The sequence below is a fragment of the Coregonus clupeaformis genome, chromosome 6, assembly GCF_020615455.1.
Source record: "Coregonus clupeaformis isolate EN_2021a chromosome 6, ASM2061545v1, whole genome shotgun sequence".
Lineage (NCBI taxonomy): Eukaryota > Metazoa > Chordata > Actinopteri > Salmoniformes > Salmonidae > Coregonus > Coregonus clupeaformis.
The window spans coordinates 46,217,035-46,238,409 of NC_059197.1; the positions used below are offsets into that span (position 1 = coordinate 46,217,035).

At 43.5% G+C, this 21,375-nt stretch overlaps 2 protein-coding genes and 1 pseudogene across 2 annotated transcripts; 1 reads left to right on the plus strand and 2 right to left on the minus strand.

Annotated features, from left to right (window-relative positions):
* Positions 1-18: 18 nt before the first annotated feature.
* Positions 19-2,894, minus strand: LOC121567469 (F-box only protein 39-like). Its single transcript, XM_041877529.2, has 3 exons — positions 1,540-2,894; positions 776-952; positions 19-401 (listed from the first exon to the last, which is right to left on the minus strand). The coding sequence occupies exons 1-3, from the start codon at positions 2,695-2,697 to the stop codon at positions 273-275; spliced, it is 1,464 nt and encodes a 487-aa protein (XP_041733463.1). The 5' UTR covers positions 2,698-2,894; the 3' UTR covers positions 19-272.
* Positions 2,895-4,297: 1,403 nt separating this feature from the next.
* LOC121568265 (XIAP-associated factor 1-like) lies at positions 4,298-8,796 on the minus strand. Its single transcript, XM_041878823.2, has 7 exons — positions 8,657-8,796; positions 5,947-6,082; positions 5,774-5,830; positions 5,388-5,601; positions 5,162-5,232; positions 4,736-4,978; positions 4,298-4,597 (listed from the first exon to the last, which is right to left on the minus strand). The coding sequence occupies exons 1-7, from the start codon at positions 8,698-8,700 to the stop codon at positions 4,544-4,546; spliced, it is 819 nt and encodes a 272-aa protein (XP_041734757.1). The 5' UTR covers positions 8,701-8,796; the 3' UTR covers positions 4,298-4,543.
* A 1,209-nt stretch (positions 8,797-10,005) lies between these two features.
* On the plus strand, positions 10,006-18,887 carry LOC123485774 (annotated as a pseudogene).
* Positions 18,888-21,375: the final 2,488 nt, after the last annotated feature.

The window sequence follows — 21,375 nt, forward strand, 5'->3', positions numbered from 1 at the left end:
GGAAAGCTGGAGTGCTTGTATTGTTTGCAGCAATTTTAATACAATATTTGGGTTAGAAGTAAAGGAGGATCAGATTGTGGAGCGTGTGTTTATATCTTCAGTAATGGCGCTGTGTGTGTGTGCATTTGTGAATGTGAGTGTGTGTGTGTGTGAGTGTGTGCTGTATTTGCCAGTCCCATCATGATTGTGTATCAAATTGTAGTTTCCTTCCTCCTCTTCCTTTAACTGGTGCTATTATTTTAAAAATGCTGTCTTTTTGGGCCCATGTGTCTTCAGAGCATGGGGTAGGAAATGGCGAAGTAGTGGAGCTCTGAGTTGATGAGTTGTCTGTAGCGAGAGTACACCTCCTCCAGCTGCTCATCCTCACCCTGAGTCTCATATTTGTTGGTGTAGATCCGCACCTAACACAAACACAAGCAGGTTTTAAACCACACAGTAAATTGCTCACATAATATAATAAAGCACATTGCTATAGCTAGGTATAACACATTAAGTGTCATCAGTAGTTTTTGAAGTAGCAGAAGGAAGGAAATGGGACCTGCCCCTTTAAGAACTGACAAAGATAACTGCTCAGCTGAAGGCTGTTTCATTAATGACCCAAACAAACTTTAAAATGCCTGCAATATCCCAGTTCACTGGGCAGGAGAACATAGCAGGCTATTGTGGGTCTGTGTGGAGCTTGTGTTAGTAAATCTCTTCAATGCCAGGACATAGGTTGGTACGCAGGTGTGTAGGCCTGTATGGCCTTGCCCTAGTTCCCAGAGCTCTGGCTCACCTTGATGGTCCTGAGGATGGTCTTCTTTTCCAGGCGTTTCTGCAGCAGCCGCTCCAGGAAGCTGATGTCCAGGAAGGCCCAGACCTTCAGGTAGGCTAGCCGGCTGCACAGCAGCACCACCTCCAGCAGCTCCTCGTCCACAGACTCGTGGCTGTTGTTCAGGTCCAGGGTCAATTTCTACACCAAGGAATTGAGGTGGAGACAGATTCACAACACTTCAACATGGATTCATGTTGTTAAAGTATGAGTACCACTGACATCCTATTGACAATTTCGGGCTGGATTCAATCCATATCGCGGAAGATCCGCGTGAAAATGTAAATGTCATTTCCGATTGAGCTGACATACGCAGCGTTTACTGTGGATGCAGTCTCCACTAACGCGGGAACATTGCCTTTAAATTTAAATCGAGCTCTAACACAGATTTTCCGCGATACTTCTGCGATACGGATTGAATCCAGCCCTTAGAGTCATGTCTCTTGGGGCCGGTTTCCCTGACATAGATTAAACCTGGTCCTGGACTAAAACACATTCTCAATGGAGATTCTCCATTGAAAGTACTTTTTAGTCCAGGACAAGGTTTAATCTGTGTCTGAACTGCATGGATATAAAAAGACAATGTAGGGACATGAATAAACACTGTTGATATACTGCACATACTGTGCATACTTTATCGCCACACAAACCAGTAGCCTAAGAGGTGCCATCATTGCTCCATAACTGACTACTACTGTGTATTGACGGGTAGAGCAACCAATCCTCACCTGTAAACAGCTCCTGTAGCAGGGCACTAGGTTGGTAAGGGCAGGCTTGGCACTCCAGTCCTGTTCACTGAAGTAGCAACTGGTGAGACTGAGCGAGCGCAGCGGGATCTCTCTGAGCAGAATCCTCCCCAGCTTGTCCATGTTGAGGATCCGCTCCACTGTGATCTGCACCCGAAGGTCGGGACAATGCTTGGCCAGATGGGACCAGGCATCCCCCCAGACCACCTGGATGTGGGGCTCGTGGATATGGCATCGTATGGTGAACGTCTGCAGGGACCCTCCCCCGCCTAGGCTCCTACACGCCGCGGACAGGGCCGCCAGCAGCTCGTCCGACACACAGCTGTAGTTGAGGGTAAGAGTGCAGAGGCCCTGGAAGCGGAACATGACCTGGGGGAAGGCGGGGCTGATGAAGACGGCCAGCGGCTGTGAGAAGAAGTCCTCCAGGTTGAGGTGGGTGATGCCAGGCCGGCGGCCCACGTGGATGTGCTGCTGAGCTGCAGCCACGGCCTCCAGCACCTCCAGGCCCTGGGGCAGGTTGAGGCGGGCCCCCCGCAGGCTCAGGTAGCCCAGGTAGGAGCCCTCGCGGCGCAGGTAGAAGGTGAGGCTGCGCACCAGGGCATTGCGTACACTGCGGCACCAGGCGGCGCGGTCCAGCTCCATGTGGTTGACAGTTAGGCGGCGTAGTCGGCCGCCAGTTTTACGCAGCGCGGCGAGGAAGGTCCTCAGCGTCTGCTGGAAGCGCCGGGACACCAGAGAGTTCAGGGGGTGGGAGAAGCGGATCTCCAGATCCTCCAGGTAAGAGCCGTATGTCTTGGCGTAACACACGGCCGTCTCCAGCTCCGTGCGGCTGGTCTTGGAGATGCGGCCGGAGAAGTTGAAGGTTCGAACCCTCCAAAGGGAGGGCGAGCACATGATCTGGTGCCAATGGCGACACACCAGGGCCGCCTTGACGCGGTCGCGGTCGCGCAGCCACCAGAACACCTGCCGCAGACACACGTCCGGGAGGTTAGCCCAGCCCAGTTTAGGCTCCTTATCTTCCTCCGCCTCGCCTTCTTCCTCCTCCTCATCCATTATCTCTATTCCTTCATCCTCCCCCTCCTCCTCCTCTTCGTTCTCGTCCTCCGAGAGTTGTTCCTCTGGATCCTCGGGGTAATCCATTTACAGGGAAGAAGTGTTGCCAAACCACGAACCTCTCAATATTCAGCCACCAAATGTAAAGAAATAGTTATCCCTGTAGTCTGAAATGTATTCTATGTGACTCTGGGGTTAACGTGGACTACAGAGAAGCAGAGGACATATTGACACATACTTGTGTCCGTTGGGTGGCCATCAATGTGTCCCAGTTATCACCTGGAAATGACTAGACACCAAAACTGAAGCTCTGGAACTTTCAAAGCTTCTATTGTTGTCACCATGAAACCAAAAGGGACACCTTGTGACATCACAATAGGAGAAGATAAAACTGGATGGCTCACAGTATTTGGACCTATTATTAAAAACATATAATATCCTTAAGTATGCATAGAGCAAAACATTTGATTGTAAATCAGTTATGTACATTAGTAAACAAATATTAAAATGTAAAACTTTTGAAGAGTTTAATGATGGAGAAAACATTCCCATTTTCAGAACATACTGTATTTACATTGTAAACAATGTATTATACAACAATCATAAAATAGGACTCTTGTCGAAAGAAGAATCCTGAGATAAATAAAAAAGTATATCAGTTTCACTTAAGGACCAAAGGATTGACAGCCGTCCCATATAGATTGCAAAATAGTTGGGAAGAGATCTTTGACGTACCGATCCCATGGCATAGTGTTTATGAACTGACACGCAAAACGACACCGGATTCAAAAATTAGAATCTTTCAATTTAAATTATTATATAAAATTCCTGCTACCAATAGAATGTTATTTATATGGGGGATACAATCTTCCCAGCTCTGCAGATTTTGCTGTGAAGAGACAGAATCATTAGATCATTTGTTTTGGTTCTGTCCATTTGTAGCTTGTTTTTGGACACAGGTCCAGGAATGGCTAAAGGATTGCAATATTTACCTGGAACTAACCTTGCAGATAGCATTACTGGGTGATCTGAAAAGTCATAGTCAATCAATCGATAATATAATAATACTTTTAGCAAAAATGTTTATTTTTAATTCACAATCTGTAGAAGCAATGAGAATAGAAAGGTTCAGAACTTTTGTAAAACATCACAGTACGGTTGAAATATATATGGCAAATAGAAATCCTATATGGATGGTGTTAAGAGATAGATGGGAGGTATTGAATAGAGTTGAAGGATGGGACTAATAACAAATAACAACAAATAATAACAAAGATAGCTAATAATGTAAGCATACTGTGTCCATAATAAGTATATAGGTTGTATGTTGGGAGCTTTTGGGAAAGAGCACAGTTAGAAAGATATGGCATATAGAAGCAAACCGGTTGGACATCATGAAAATGATCAGAGAGGTTGAGAGTAGAAGAAGTTCAGGAGCAATAAAAAAAAAAAAAAAATATATATATAATAGAATTATTGTAAAATTAACTCTGTCCTTAAGGTGTAGATAGTAAGTATAGACCGGAAGTAGAGGCCTGGGCGTTGTTGTTCACTAATTTACTCCAAGTAGGGAAAGGATGGTGGGGTTGAAAAGTAATAAAGGGGAGTATATATATATATATATATAAAAAAAACATGGGGGATTGGAAGTGATGCAGACAATTACATTGATAGAAGATACAATCTATCTGCAATATTAAGCTGATCCATTCCCCCCCAAGAAAAAAAAAAAAGAAGAATCCTGACTAATGTAATAAGTAATAATCTCTTACTATTACCCAACCAATCAACAGAAATAACTAAACTGCCTCTGAAATACAGATTTTCTGCAAAAAATTACTTGCTATTTGCTAAAATAAATCACGACTAACCCTGTTAATTGTGTTATTACTAACTTGTCAACCACTACGCCAATTCACCATGGAGTGTTCCTTCAGAAGTTCCGAGCACGTTTCTCATTCAAGTTGACATGGATCTGACATTTGGCCTGAAAGAAGAAACAAAAGATAGTTTGTCTCGTTTTCATCACTCCAAATTCTTAAAAAGGGGACCAGGGTTGGAGACTGAGTTGAAATGGAATTGACCCAACCCAGAAGGGTACTGTGTTTTTGGGAAAGAGCTGTACCTCATGCCATCGTAGTGTGACTACGGGGAGAGCCAGGTGACAGTGGGGACAGGTGCTGATCTGGTCAACATCCCCCTCTCCCCCCTCGTCTTGCCTCCTGCCTTGGGCTGAGAACAATACAGACTTCATAGAACTGGTCAAACGAGGACTGGCCTGCTCCTGTTTGTGGCTGCCATTTTCCTCACCATCATCATCATCATCATCATCACCTTTAGCCTCCTCTGATGTGTGGTCACACTCCAGCTAGCAGTGGGGGAAGAGAGTGGAACAAGTGATTTAAACACTAAGCTCTTTCCACTGAGAATCTGCATTGAGAATGCTTGTTTGTCCAGGAGTAGGCTTAATATTGGCACCAGAAGTGGGCTAAACAAGGAGGAATGATCTGACAATGATGACTTGGGTTCATGCTATTGAATAAGAACATACCTGATGTTCCGCCATCTCCTCCAATGGGAAAGACCTCATACAGCTCCTGCAAACCACTGCTGTTCGCCTGCCTGCATACAGAAAACAGTTTGAATATAACATAACATTGAATACCATTGTGTCAATCTCATCTGACTGTATAGTGATTTATGATTTCCATTTTCCAATGTGTTGAATATTACATATGGCAAATCAACTTGAACTTAAGTGTAGGGGTTAGCCTCACTTTTGGAGGATTGCGGGGAGGGGTTATCGGGAACATAGAGGTCAGGACAGATCTGGGCATGCTCAGGCTGGTCCCTCAGAGTGACGTAGCGTCCGCAGTCAGAGCAGCGCTCGGTGCGACTGCCACACGCCACGCTGTGCTCCGCCATGGCCGACAGTGGCAGCTCCAACTGGCAGAACTCACAGCACTGCAGCTTTGCCTTACACTCGTCCGACTGAGAGAGAGGGGTGGGGGGAGTGATTCATTCTGTATGATAGTAGTTATTATACACCTGTATCAATTACAGTTTGACTATCATGTAGAGGAACTAACTTGTTTCACTGAAACAGCATTGTCATGATGTGTGTGTGTGTGTGGCAATGCCGGTGACCGTTGAGCAGTCTCACCTCATGGTCCAGTAGCTGGCAACGCTCCACCTTTTTGTTGCACTTGGTGCATTTCACCTGTGGGAGTGACAGAGCAACAATATATTGAAAATAAACAATCGGGCCCTTGATCTATCAACATCTACTCAAGTATTAGGAAGTGGTCCTGGTTTCATTAGAGCAGAGTGGTTTACCTGGCTGTGCTGGTCCTGATGGTGCTGCTCCAATAGCTCTCTGGGAACAGGCTCATCACAGTCTGGACACAGGCATAGGAACCGCTGGCAGTGGGACTCATGCAAGGCACAGTTGGACACAGCCACCTCCTTGTGACTGACAGTTGAACACGAGCACAGGAGAAGTGTTAGAGGCGCGACAACACCACAGACCTGTGTGTGCAGTGGTTTAAAGTACCTAAGTAAAAATACTTGAAAGTACTACTTAAGTAGTTTTTTGGGGTATCTGTATTTTACCTGATTATTTATGTTTTTGACAAGTTTTACTTTACTACATTCCTAAAGAAAATGATGTACTTTTTACTCCATACATTTTCCCTGACACCCAAAGGTACTCGTTACATTTTGAATGTTTAGCAGGACAGGAAAATTGCCTAATTCACGCACTTATCAAGAGAACATCCCTGGTCATTCCTACTGCCTCTGATCAGGCGGACTCACTAAACACATGCTTTGTTTGTAAATGATGACTGAGTGTTGTAGTGTGCCCCTGGCTATTCATAAATAAATGATGCCATCTGGTTTGCTTTATACAGTATAAGGAATTTAAAATTATTTAGACTAACTTTTACTTTTGATACTTAAGTATATTTAAAACCAATTTCTATTAGACTTCTACTCAAGTAGTATTTTACTGGGTGACTTTCACTTTTACTTGAGTAATTTTCTATCTTGGTATCTTTACTTTTACTCAAGTATGAAAATGTGGTAGGTGTGTGTGTGATCTGAACAAACAGAACATAGAGCTGAAGAGAATGTCATGGCCAGCTCTACTGTGATCTGTTCAAGCACTTCCACTTTCAAAGATTCTAGACTAGGATTTCATGCCATGTATTGACTGAAATGCCTTTTGTAAACCTGAAATTATGGCAGCCTTGTCAATATTTTTGACAATGTATCTTATTATGAAGTGAACAGTCTCTCTCAACAAACTATGTCTTTAGGAAAATAAATTGCCAATTTACATACAGTGGGGGAAAAAAAGTATTTAGTCAGTCACCAATTGTGCTAGTTCTCCCACTTAAAAAGATGAGAGAGGCCTGTAATTTTCATCATAGGTACACGTCAACTATGACAGACAAAATGAGGAAAAAAAATCCAGAGAATCACATTGTAGGATTTTTAATGAATTTATTTGCAAATTATGGTGGAAAATAAGTATTTGGTCAATAACAAAAGTTTCTCAATACTTTGTTATATACCCTTTGTTGGCAATGACACAGGTCAAACGTTTTCTGTAAGTCTTCACAAGGTTTTCACACACTGTTGCTGGTATTTTGGCACATTCCTCCATGCAGATCTTCTCTAGAGCAGTGATGTTTTGGGGCTGTCGCTGGGCAACACAGACTTTCAACTCCCTCCAAAGATCTTTTATGGGGTTGAGATCTGGAGACTGGCTAGGCCACTCCAGGACCTTGAAATGCTTCTTACGAAGCCACTCCTTCGTTGCCCGGGCGGTGTGTTTGGGATCATTGTCATGCTGAAAGACCCAGCCACGTTTCATCTTCAATGCCCTTGCTGATGGAAGGAGGTTTTCACTAAAAATCTCACGATACATGGCCCCATTCATTCTTTCCTTTACACGGATCAGTCGTCCTGGTCCCTTTGCAGAAAAACAGCCCCAAAGCATGATGTTTCCAACCCCATGCTTCACAGTAGGCATGGTGTTCTTTGGATGCAGCTCAGCATTCTTTGTCCTCCAAACACGACGAGTTGAGTTTTTACCAAAAAGTTCTATTTTGGTTTCATCTGACCATATGACATTCTCCCAATCCTCTTCTGGATCATCCAAATGCACTCTAGCAAACTTCAGACGGGTCTGGACATGTACTGGCTTAAGCAGGGGGACACGTCTGGCACTGCAGGATTTGAGTCCCTGGTGGCGTAGTGTGTTACTGATGGTAGGCTTTGTTACTTTGGTCCCAGCTCTCTGCAGGTCATTCACTAGGTCCCCCCGTGTGGTTCTGGGATTTTTGCTCACCGTTCTTGTGATCATTTTGACCCCACGGGGTGAGATCTTGCGTGGAGCCCCAGATCGAGGGAGATTATCAGTGGTCTTGTATGTCTTCCATTTCCTAATAATTGCTCCCACAGTTGATTTCTTCAAACCAAGCTGCTTACCTATTGCAGATTCAGTCTTCCCAGCCTGGTGCAGGTCTACAATTTTGTTTCTGGTGTCCTTTGACAGCTCTTTGGTCTTGGCCATAGTGGAGTTTGGAGTGTGACTGTTTGAGGTTGTGGACAGGTGTCTTTTATACTGATAACAAGTTCAAACAGGTGCCATTAATACAGGTAACGAGTGGAGGACAGAGGAGCCTCTTAAAGAAGAAGTTACAGGTCTGTGAGAGCCAGAAATCTTGCTTGTTTGTAGGTGACCAAATACTTATTTTCCACCATAATTTGCAAATAAATTCATTAAAAATCCTACAATGTGATTTTCTGAAAAATAAAATCTCAATTTGTCTGTCATAGTTGACGTGTACCTATGATGAAAATTACAGGCCTCTCTCATCTTTTTAAGTGGGAGAACATGCACAATTGGTGGCTGACTAAATACTTTTTTCCCCCACTGTATCCTACCAATTCATGCGGAAGAATATCCACTGTTACTTTGATGCTATGTTTTGAACGTTTTAAACATTTTAATATTTAAATGTTTTAATTGTCTCACCACTGGTCACAGACACGGGTTGTGTCTTTTTCCTTGTCTGTCATCGCGGAATAGGTTTCAATTCTGATCCCAAAATAGAAGTAGATACCCCGACCTAATATACAAAACCAATTTCATTACGCCAAACTGGTGCAACCCGCCCCTGGTGGCATGGGAAATAGCATTGTGAACCTAGCGACATTGAGGTCACTTGATCATACGGCTAATTTTCTCAATAAAAGTCCACCTGAAGAAATGTTATTTGTCTGTTACAGGACGTTTTTCAGATTTTAAAATCACACAACAAATATTGTTTAAAGTTACGTAAACATATATTTATTAAAAAAAGAAACAAAAATATAAACGCTACATGTAAAGTGTTGGTCCCAGATTTCATGAGCTGAAATAAAATATCCCAGAAATGTTCCATATGCACAAAAAACGTATTTCTCTCAAATTATGTGCACAAAATTGTTTACATCCCTGTTAGTGAGCATTTTTCCTTTGCCAAAACGGCACATTTTAGAGTGGCCTTTTATTGTCCCAAGCACAAGGTGCACCTGTGTAATGATAATGCTGTTTAATCAGCTTCTTGATATGGCAGGTGTGGCATATCAAGAAGCTGATTAAACAGCATTATCATTACACAGGTGCACCTTGTGCTGGGGACAATAAAAGGCCACTCTAAAATGTGCAGTTTTGTCACCCAACACAATGCCACAGATGTTCATGTTTTGAGGGAGCATGTAATATACATGCTGACTGCAGGAATGTCCACCAGAGCTGTTGCCAGATAATTCAATGTTCATTTCTCTACCATAAGCCGTCTCCAACGTCGTTTTAGAGAATTTGGCCTCACAACCGCAGACCACGTGTAACCACACCAGCCCAGGACCTCCACATCCGGCTTCTTCACCTGCGGAATCATTTGAGACCAGCCACCCAGATGGCTAATGAAACTGTGGAGTCTTCTGTCTGTTATAAAGCCCTTTGTGGGGAAAAAGTTGTCACCATACAAGGGGGGTATTTTAGCATCCTCAGAACCTCTCCTAATAAGATCCAGTGTTATACCATAGAGATTGACCGCATAAAATAATTTTTGGATGGTCCACCTACTGTCACATGATAGAAAAATATTTTTTTCATTAAAGGTCTCCACATCTAATTTCTACTTTTGTATCCTCAGAACCTCTCCTAATAACATCCATACCATAGAGATTGACCGCATAAGATCGTTTTTTCGGCCGAAACCTATGGTCTCGCTGACGAGCATTTACATTCTCAACAAACTATGCAAGTATTCCTAGGAATCACCCAGAGAGCTACCATTCCTTCATCTGGAATAACTTCTTCAACCACATTGACATCAGATGTTCCGGCTGCACCTGGGCAACACGACTCACAGCCTGAGTGACGCAGACCTGCGTAAGCTTGCCAAAAAGACAGACTACTCTGGGGCCAACATTAGCCTCTTCGTACAAGATGCCCTCATGCAGCCTGTCAGGAAAGTGCAGTCAGCCACACACTTCAAAAAGTCATTTGTACACATGATATAGTACGTCTATTGCAGTTGACTCTTGCATACCACACTTAAGGTGTTTATTTTTCTCCACTATTGAGGAGATTTTAGATAGTTTTTTTTGTTTGTGATGGTACTATAGGTGTGAGGGCCATCCTGTGCCAACAGTCAATTGACGGTGGATGACCTTCTGACCCCGTGCTTGCCATCCATAGAATTGACCTGGATGGATGTGCCTAGTGATAAGCTGCTGGAGCCCATCGTCTGCATGGTGAGAAACACACATTCACAGCACAGACATACTCACTATGTTCACTGACATTCCCTGCTCACAAACATACTGGAACATGCAGTTTCAACACACAGGTCCCAGGCATTGCAAACTGACTCTCACATTTGTGTAATTGCTGAAGCTCATGATTTTGTCTTCTTTGCCCTTTCCTCTGCCCTCCAGTGCTTACTATCCACCACCACGCGACCCACAGTCAACACAGAGGACTTGTTCAAGGTCAGGAAGTTCACCGAGTACTTTGGGCTGAGAGGTCCTGGTCAGCCGGGACTTCACTACTCCTTACACTGTCTCTCCTCTCAAGGCCCATTCGTGTTATTATATTTTATTATTATATCATGAGGTTATTATAGTTTTGTGTTTTTATATTTGTTTTTATTTATATTATTTTACGATTTTTATTTGGAATTCAGTTTAATTTCAGTTAGTTTTCAGATCCACTTTAGTTTAAGTTTTATGCAAAAAAATCTATTTAGTTTTTATATTATTTCGTTTTAGTGTTAGGGACAGAAAGAAGCCTATGCGTGGGAGGCTAGGATCAATTTACAGTCCCTTCAGAAAGTATTCACACCCCTTGACTTTCTCCACATTTGTTTTGTTACAAAGTGGGACTAAATTGGATTTGTCATTTTTTTGTGAACAATTTACACAAAATACTCTGCAATGTGAAAGTGGAAGAAAACTTTTACATTATGAATTTTAAATTTATTAATAAACAAATATATCTTGATTAGATAAGTATTCAACCCTCTGAGTCAATCAATACATGTTAAAATCACCGTTGGCAGTGATTAAAGCTGTGAGTCTTTATGGGTAAGTCTCTAAGAGCTTTCCACACCTGGATTGTGCAACATTTGCCCATTACAATTTTTAAAATGATTCAAGCTCTGTCAAATTGGTTGTTGATCATTGCTAGACAACCATTTTCAGGTCTTGCCATAGATTTTCTAGCAGATTTAAGTCAAAACTGTAACTGTCTTCTTGGTAAGCAACTCCAGTGTAGATTTGACCTTGTGTTTTAGGTTATTGTTCTGCTGAAAGGTCAATTCATCTCCCAGTGTCTGGTGGAAAGCAGACTGGAGCAGGTTTTCCTCTAGGATTTTGCTTGTGCTTAGCTCCATTCCGTTTCTTTTTTATCCTGAAAAACTCCCCAGTCCTTAACGATTACAAGCTTATCCATAACATGATGCAGCCACCACTATGCTTGAAAATATGGAGATTGGTAGTTACTCAATAATGTGTTGCATTGGATTTGCCCAAAACATAACACTGTATTCAGGACAAAAAGTTAATTGCTATGCTAAATCTTTTTGCAGTATTACTTTAGTGCCTTGTTGCAAACAGGATGCATGTTTTGGAATATTTTTATTCTGTACAGGCTTCCTCATTTTCACTCTGTCAATTAAGCTAGTATTGTGGAGCACTACAATGTTGTTGATCCATCCTCAGTCTTCTCCTATCACAGCATTAAACTCTGTAACTGTTTAGTCACCATTGGCCTCATGGTGAATTCCCTGAGTGGTTTCCTTCCTCTTTGGCAACTGAGTTAGGAAGGATGCCTGTATCGGTGTAGTGACTGGGTGTGTTGATACACCATCCAATGTGTAATGAATAACTTCACCACGCTCAAAGGGATATTCAATGTCTGCTTTTTAAAAAAAGCTAATCATTGGAAAACCTCCCTGGTATTTGTGATTTAATCTGTGTTTGAAATTCACTACTTGACTGAGGGACCTTACAGATAATTGTATGTGTGGGGTGCAGAGATGACAACACTATTATTGCACACAGAGTGAGTCCTACAACTTATAATGTGATTTGTTAATACACATTTTGATGTCCCTTTAATTAAAATAATTACGTTTTTGAACGTGCACTGATTGAACCTTTTATTTACCCACCTTGGCAGAGTACCTATTTACAAATAAGCACTAGAACTCAACAATAAGCCTCAATTAATCCTAAATAGCATGAAAAGAGGAGGGTAGTATCAGAAAACAGAACGTAACTCGAAACAAGCAAAATATAGGCTACTAAGTACAACTTTTATTTTGAAGCTATTTGCGCGATTTGGACCCGTTAATGTTGCTTAATGTCGCTGATTTTACGGAGCTATGGGAAATACAGTTTGTGAACAAGGTGGAAGTTTCACTTGTCTGTTCATCCTAATAGAAACCGAAAGCATCGACTCCATGACTCCCCCTCTCCATTCCTCCGCAGCTGTGAGAGGCGCGCCACCAAATGGCCTATAATAACCCGTCATTGGTGACCCTGTTGCCACGGAATTACGGTAATAACCTAATTTAGGGGTGCCATTGCGGCGCTAGTCTACATCGTTACATGGAAATGAACACTTTTTCTACTTATGTTTAAGTGCATCCAAACCAGGTATAATTTGAAATGTGATGCTGTGTTGTTTTACAGTGAATGCATGGCTCTTTTTAGGGATAGCCAGGCCCTACCTACACACTATCTGATTATCTTTCTTTCTCATGCCCCATCCTAACTGACCCCAATAATCTACAATGGAAGTGGTGATGACATCTCTCCCTGCCAACAACATGGGTGATTACAGTGATTTGGGTGAGGAAGACAGGAAATTGCAGGTTTGTTTAGAATTGAGTTGTCCCTCACTGTCATCCTATTTCCCAAGTAAAAATAGCCTTTGAATGACCAAAACATCACCCATAATATTTTTGCACTATTTAAATGCTCAGAATTGAAGAAATGGTACCTTCTCTCATTTCTATCAGGAAGCCTGAAAGAACAGCAGAGTGGGCGGGGAGCTTATATTCATGAGCTGGTCTTGACTGACAGCTCTTGCCAGGTAACAAGGTAAACAATGGGCCAAGGTAAACAATGGGCCACTTGTCCTTAATGACAAGGTAAACAATGGACCACATGTCATTCCGAGCCTAAATAGTATGCCTCAAACCATTTTCTCTGCAAAATGCTCTCATGGTCAACAGAGCTGATCATGTGTTGGATATCAGACAAACAGCAGCAATACACAATTGCATTTCTATTGCTTTGTAACTACACTGAACAAAAATATAAACGCAACATGTAAAGTGTTGGTCCCATGTTTCATGAGCTGAAATAAAAGATCCCAGACATGTTCCATGGAAGCTGAAAATATCCCAGTTCTTCCATGGCCTGCATACTCACCAGACATGTCACCCATTGAGCATGTTTGACAGCGTGTTCCAGTTCCAGCCAATATTCAGCAACTTCGCACAGCCATTAAGAGGAGTGGGACAACATTCCACAGGCCAAAATCAACAGCGTGATCAACTCAATGCGAAGGATATGTGTCACGCTGCATGAGGCAAATGGTCACACCAGATACTGACAGGTTTTCTGATACACGCCCCTACCTTTAAAAAAAAGTGAAAATCTGTGACCAACAAATGCATATCTGTATTCCCAGTCATGTGAAATCCATAGATAGGGCCTAATGAATTTATTTCAATTGATTGATTTCCTCATATGAACTGTAACTCAGTAACATCTTAGAAATTGTTGCATGTTGCGTTTATATTTTTGTTCAGTGTACATGAAAACAGCATACAATAAGTGTACTGGACAATTTATTGGTGCCTCTGCATTAGCATTATAAATAGCAATATGTTCAGAATTATATGTATTGATCAGACATTTATTTGATCGTTTACAATAGGCCAGCATAGCCCAAATATTGATCAACATGAACACTCATGAAAAATAAAGGTGATAAATAATGGTGAGACATAATTTTACTTAAAAAAATAATAATTAGAGCCATAAGCCTAATATAGGCACCCAGCCACCCTACAGAGTGCAGGACCCATTGATTCTTACAATTTGTAACACTCTTCTCCCGTCCGAATGCTTGAAAAAAACAATGCAAAGCTACATAATGTGATGTCATATCATGTAAAAGTGAATTACTTACACCTTGATCACACCGACAGCGTCATTGCGTTTTGGTACACCAGAAGTACATTCATTTCCAATGGAAAGCTGCGTTTGCCTTGCAGCATTGCGTTGCAGAGGCATTTGCAGTGCGTTCTGTGTGGTGCATACATTGGATCTATCGAACGTATGCATCAAACTGCATGCGTAGACGGCTTGACAGAAATGGTAGCAGAAGGTGAATGTTGAGCTTTTGTTGCACACATGTCCAGATGATGCTGCATACTACACTGCTCAAAAAAATAAAGGGAACACTAAAATAACACATCCTAGATCTGAATGAATGAAATAATCTTATTAAATACTTTTTTCTTTACATAGTTGAATGTGCTGACAACAAAATCACACACAAATTATCAATGGAAATCAAATTTATCAACCCATGGAGGTCTGGATTTGGAGTCACCCTCAAAATTAAAGTGGAAAACCACACTACAGGCTGATCCAACTTTGATGTAATGTCCTTAAAACAAGTCAAAATGAGGCTCAGTAGTGTGTGTGGCCTCCACGTGCCTGTATGACCTCCCTACAACGCCTGGGCATGCTCCTGATGAGGTGGCGGATGGTCTCCTGAGGGATCTCCTCCCAGACCTGGACTAAAGCATCCGCCAACTCCTGGACAGTCTGTGGTGCAACGTGGCGTTGGTGGATGGAGCGAGACATGATGTCCCAGATGTGCTCAATTGGATTCAGGTCTGGGGAACGGGCGGGCCAGTCCATAGCATCAATGCCTTCCTCTTGCAGGAACTGCTGACACAGTCCAGCCACATGAGGTCTAGCATTGTCTTGCATTAGGAGGAACCCAGGGCCAACCGCACCAGCATATGGTCTCACAAGGGGTCTGAGGATCTCATCTCGGTACCTAATGGCAGTCAGGCTACCTCTGGTGAGCACATGGAGGGCTGTGCGGCCCCGTGACTCTGTCACGTCTGTCACGTGCTCAGTGTGAACCTGCTTTCATCTGTGAAGAGCACAGGGCATCAGTGGCGAATTTGCCAATCTTGGTGTTCTCTGGCAAATGCCAAACGTCCTGCACAGTGTTGGGCTGTAAGCACAACCCCCACCTGTGGACGTCGGGCCCTCATACCACCCTCATGGAGTCTGTTTCTGACCGTTTGAGCAGACACATGCACATTTGTGGCCTGCTGGAGGTCATTTTGCAGGGCTCTGGCAGTGCTCCTCCTGCTCCTCCTTGCACAAAGGCGGAGGTAGCAGTCCTGCTGCTGGGTTGTTGCCCTCCTACGGCCTCCTCCACATCTCCTGATGTACTGGCCTGTCTCCTGGTAGCGCCTCCATGCTCTGGACACTACGCTGACAGACACAGCAAACCTTCTTGCCACAGCTCGCATTGATGTGCCATCCTGGATGAGCTGCACTACCTGAGCCACTTGTGTGGGTTGTAGACTCCGTCTCATGCTACCACTAGAGTGAAAGCACCGCCTGCATTCAAAAGTGACCAAAACATCAGCCAGGAAGCATAGGAACTGAGAAGTGGTCTGTGGTCACCACCTGCAAAACCAGTCCTTTATTGGGGGTGTCTTGCTAATTGCCTATAATTTCCACCTGTTGTCTATTCCATTTGCACAACAGCATGTGAAATTTATTGTCAATCAGTGTTGCTTCCTAAGTGGACAGTTTGATTTCACAGAAGTGTTTTTTTGAGCAGTGTATTTTCACCATCTCGTCCTTTCATCCTGGTGGTGGACGCATCGGAGGAGGGCGTGGGTGCGGTCCTCTCCCAGCGGCACGGTAAGCCAGAGAAAATGTATCCCTGTGCCTTTTTTTCTAAAAAGCTTACCCCCGCAGAGAGGAACTATGGAGTTGGAGACAGGGAGCTGTTGGCGGTGGTCCTCGCTCTGGAGGAATGGAGACACTGGCTGGAGGGCGCAGTCCATCCATTCTGGATTCTTACTGATCACTGGAATTTGGAGCACATACAGGCAGCGAAACGGATGAACTCTCGTCAAGCCAGGTGGGCCCAATTTCTTACTCGCTTTCAAGTCATTCTGTCCTACCGCTCAGGATTCCAGAATGTGAAAGCCGACACACTCTCCAGGATGCACCATACCGGGAGAGGAAGGATCTGGGGGGTCCTATCCTGCCCTTGTCTCTCATCGTTGCACCTGTCATTTGGGATGTGGACGAAGACTTCCACCTGGCGGCTCAGGAGGACCCAGCGCCTGCAAACGCCCCTCCGGGGCGCGTTATATGTACCCACCAGTGTCTGTGACCGCCTGCTGATCTGGGCGCACACCACCTTTATGGCAGGGCACTCTGGTATTACGCGCACCCTGTATTCTCTAGCACAGAAATACTGGTGGCCCACCTTGGTTTGTGATGTCTCTCGCTATGTCAACTCCTGTTCCGTATGTGCCCAAACGAAGACAGCTCGGAACGCCCCGGCAGGCAAACTAGTTCCTCTACCAGTGCCTCAGCGACCTTGGTCACATCTGTCCATAGACTTTGTCACCGACCTCCCACGTTCTGACAGCTTCACCACAGTCATGGTGGTCGTAGATCGGTTCTCAAAATCATGCAGTTTTTTGGCACTAACTGGTCTTCCTTCTGCTCTCCAGGTCGCTGAGGTCCTGTTCCAACAGGTCTTCCGGCACTATGGACTTCCGGAGGACATTGTCTCGGACCGTGGCCCCCAATTCACCTCCCGAGTGTGGAAAGCTTTCCTGGAGAAGATCGGGGCCACGGCCAGCCTCACTTCCGGGTATAGGCCTCAGTCAAATGGGCAGGTGGAGCGCATGAACCAGGAGCTGGGGAGGTTTCTTCGTTGTCACTGTCAGGACCGGCAGGGTGAGTGGGCGAGGTTTCTTCCCTGGGCAGAATATGCCCAGAACTCCCTTGTTCACTCCTCCACAGGACTCACTCCCTTCCAATGCGTCCTGGGGTACCAGCCGGGGTACTGTCACATCTCCTCCCGTTGCTCCCCTCCGGCGCTCTGATTCGCCGGTCTACTGAGCCACCGGTCTGAGCGCACCACCTCGGCAAACACAGGAATGGAAACCCAACGCACCCTAATCACCTCCAATGCACCTGCACCTCATCATCTCATCACCACCACTATTTAGCCCTGGACTGTTAGTTCATTGTTGTGTGTAATTGTTAGCGTCGTGTCGTTTACGCTCTCTTTGTTTTTCTCTTTATTAAGTAAACCTTTACCTTGTTAATTCCTGCGTCTGCATCCTGCCTCTTCGTATACTCAGTACTCATCAAAGAAGTACTCAATTTGAAATATGCAATATTTGGTAGTGCACTTTTTTGTTCAACCTTTCTGTTTGTATTTGGAAAATGTAGTGTGCCTGAAATGCTCAACTGATGCAGATTGGAAATTAATCAATATTAATTAATAAATTAATAAATATGACTTACAGTATGTTGGGTCTGTCTTCACAGGCTTCACATCATATCCTCCTTGTTTATCATTACTGCTTGATGATAGTGGAAAGACAAATGGAGATGGAAAGTGATTAGCCCCAATGACACAAGCTACATCAACTGTAAGACAACAACCCACACACTGGAATGGCAAAATATGATTTTCAGGGGTAAATTACAAATACTATACACACCACAACTCCTTTTGTGGACAACATTCCTCTATGCTGGCAGTTCTCAGACTCAGTGTAGGGGGCTTAGGGATGGAAGAAGAAAAACCATATAGTTACAGAAAATATACTTTTCACAAGTCAAAGTAGCCAGAGCCACAGTTGCATTATCTAACGTTAGCCCCCCCCCCGATCTCCCCAAATGTAAAAAATAACAAAACTGTGCACTGCACATGCCTGACATGATTGTAATTTTCGGTGCAGCCCGTCCACCCGAAAAGAAATTTCCGGCTTTATGTGACATTGCATAAAGCCGTAAGTAAATTCTTGGTAATGCCTGCCTCCTGAATCCAAGTGTTTAACACGGGGGAGGTGGCCAGTAACTTTATGATCACACTTGATCAATTTACCAGCTACAGTCATTTTTATACTTGGGTCACCTTACTTTGAACTGGTTTCATCTAAATATCATCAAATTTGATGAAAAGCATGATTTTCACTGTTCCGGACCTTTAAGTGTATGCATGTGTGTACCTGTTGTGTGTGCGTGCGCCTGTTGTGTGTGCATGCGTGCATTGGTGCCACCCTAGGCAGATGGGTTGGCACCCACAATGTTAACAGTATAGGGCAGGGATTTCTGAGACTATTGGTGCGTGCGTGCTTGCATGCGTGTGTGTGTGTGTGGGTGTGGGGGTGAGAGAGTGTGTGTGAGAGAGAGAGAACTGTTTAGTATTCCATTGATGTATGATGCTATGACAGTATTGATGTCCATGCCACGATTTGCCTGTCTAGTAAACATTGTTATGTTATTAGGGCGATTGACCCCAGACAGTGCAGTGCACATGTCAGTGAGATGTAGAGCCTGTGAACTGACAGTATGTCTTACAATATCTCCCAACAGAAATAGAGTATGAGAGGGAGGCTGCATCCTAAATGGCAACCTATTCCCTTTATGGTGCACTACTTTAGACCAGAGCCCTGTGTGCCCTGGTCAAAAGTAGTGCACTAAATAGGGAATAGGATGCCATTTAGGATACAGCTTGAGTGTGTCATGTCAGCCAAGGGTAATGTTGATTATGGTATTAGTTTTCTTATTTTCATTCTTAAGACCGACGCCATAGGTGAATCAATGTGTGGCTGGCTGATTCATTTCCTAATTCAGCCTCAGTAATCAACTGTTAGCTGCAGTCAGTGATCAGGATACAGGCTAAGGCTCTACTCTACCCTCACAGTCACAGAGAAACGGTAGGACTCTACTCTACTCTCACAGTCACAGAGAAAGGGTAGGGCTCTACTCTAGGGTAGGGCGGTATCCATCTTTTCATACCATTCCAGTACCATACTGGGGTATACGGTATTAGCGGCAGTGCACACATGGGGCGCTATTTCTTTCAACAACAAAAAAACAAAATTATTTGACACACAAAACAAATGAAGGCAGCAGGGATCTTTAATCAGGAGGGGATTGATTGTCTCTGCAGGAACGAGTGATTGTATTTTCTAGTTTATTCATGTCCTCTACCTGTTTTCCAATTCAATGTGCCTGTTTTATAGACTCCGGTATTCCTGTCTGACAGCCATCTCTCATCTCCCTCTCATCTTCACTAGAAAAAGATGACCCATAGTAAAGGTTAAAGGACAGGATGGGAGGGACCTCTCTATATTACACCAATGGCTGTGCACACAGGAGCTCTTGTATGGTTTTACCATAATTGACATACCCTTAAAAGCACAGTTCAACCTCATTTTACTGGTACTTACACTAACGGTCAAAAGTTTTAGAACACCTACTCATTCAAAGGTTTTTCTTACTTTTCTACTATTTTCTGCATTGTAGAATAATAGTGAAGACATCAAAACTATGAAATAACACATATGGAATCATGTAGTAACCAAAAAAGTGTTAAACAAATCAAAATATATTTCAAATAGCCACCCTTTGCCTTGATGACAGCTTTGTACACTCTTGGCATTCTCTCAACCAGCTTCACCTGGAATGCTTTTCCAACAGTCTTGGAGGAGTTTCCACATATGCTGAGCACTTTTGAGGGCTGCTTTTTCTTCACTTTACGGTCCGACTCATCCCAAGCCATCTCAATTTGGTTGTCGGGGGATTGTGGAGGCCAGGTCATCTGATGCAGCACTCCATCACTCTCCTTCTTGGTAAAATATCCCTTACACAGCCTGGAGGTATGTTAGGTCATTGTCCTGTTGAAAAACAAATGATAGTCCCACTAAGCCCAAACCAGATGGGATGGTGTATCGCTGCAGAATGCTGTGGTAGCTATGCTGGTTAAGTGTGCCTTGAATTCTAAATAAATCACAGACAGTGTCACCAGCAAAGCACCCCCACACCATAACACCTCCTCCTCCATGCTTTACGGTGGGAAATACACATGCAGAGATCATCCGTTCACCCACACCGCGTCTCACAAAGACACGGCGGTTGGACCCAAAAATCTCAAATTTGGACTCCAGACCAAAGGACACATTTCCACCGGTCTAATGTTCATTGCTTGTGTTTCTTGGCCCAAGCAAGTCTCTTCTTATTGGTGTCCTTTAGTAGTGGTTTCTTTGCAGCAATTCAACCATGAATGCCTGATTCACACAATCCCCTCTGAACAGTTGATGTTGAGATGTGTCTGTTACTTGAACTCTGTGAAGCATTTATTTGGGCTGAAATTTCTGAGGCTGGTAACTCTAATGAACTTATCCTCTGCAGTAGAGGTAACTCTGGGTCTTCCATTCCTGTGGCGGTCCTCCTGAGAGCCAGTTTCATCATAGCGCTTCATGGTTTTTGCAACTGCACTTGAAGAAACTTTCAAAGTTCTTGAAATGTTCCGTATTGACTGACCTTCATGTCTTAAAGTAATGATGGACTGTCATTTCTCTTTGCTTATTTGAGCTGTTCTTGCCATAATATGAACTTGGTCTTTTACCAAATAGGGCTATCTTCTGTATACCCCCCCCATACCTTGTCACAACACAACTGATTGGCTCAAACATATTAAGAAGGAAATAAATTCCACAAATTCACTTTTAAGAAGGCACACCTGTTAATTGAAATGCATTCCAGGTGACTACCTCATGAAGCTGGTTGAGAGAATGCCAAGAGTGTGCTAAGCTGTCATCAAGGCAAAGGGTGGCTATTTGAAGAATCTCAATTATTAAATATATTTTGATTTGTTTAACACTTTTTTGGTTACTACATGATTCCATATGTGTTATTTCATAGTTTTGATGTCTTCACTATTATTCTACAATGTAGAAAATAGTAAAAATTAAGAAAAACCCTTGAATGAGTAGGTGTTCTAAAACTTTTGACCGTAGTGCACATTTATGATATAGCCTATAGGCAACTGTGCTGTATAACATTTCGTCCTTCATTGCTGATAGACAATGGCATGCAGTATGCATAATA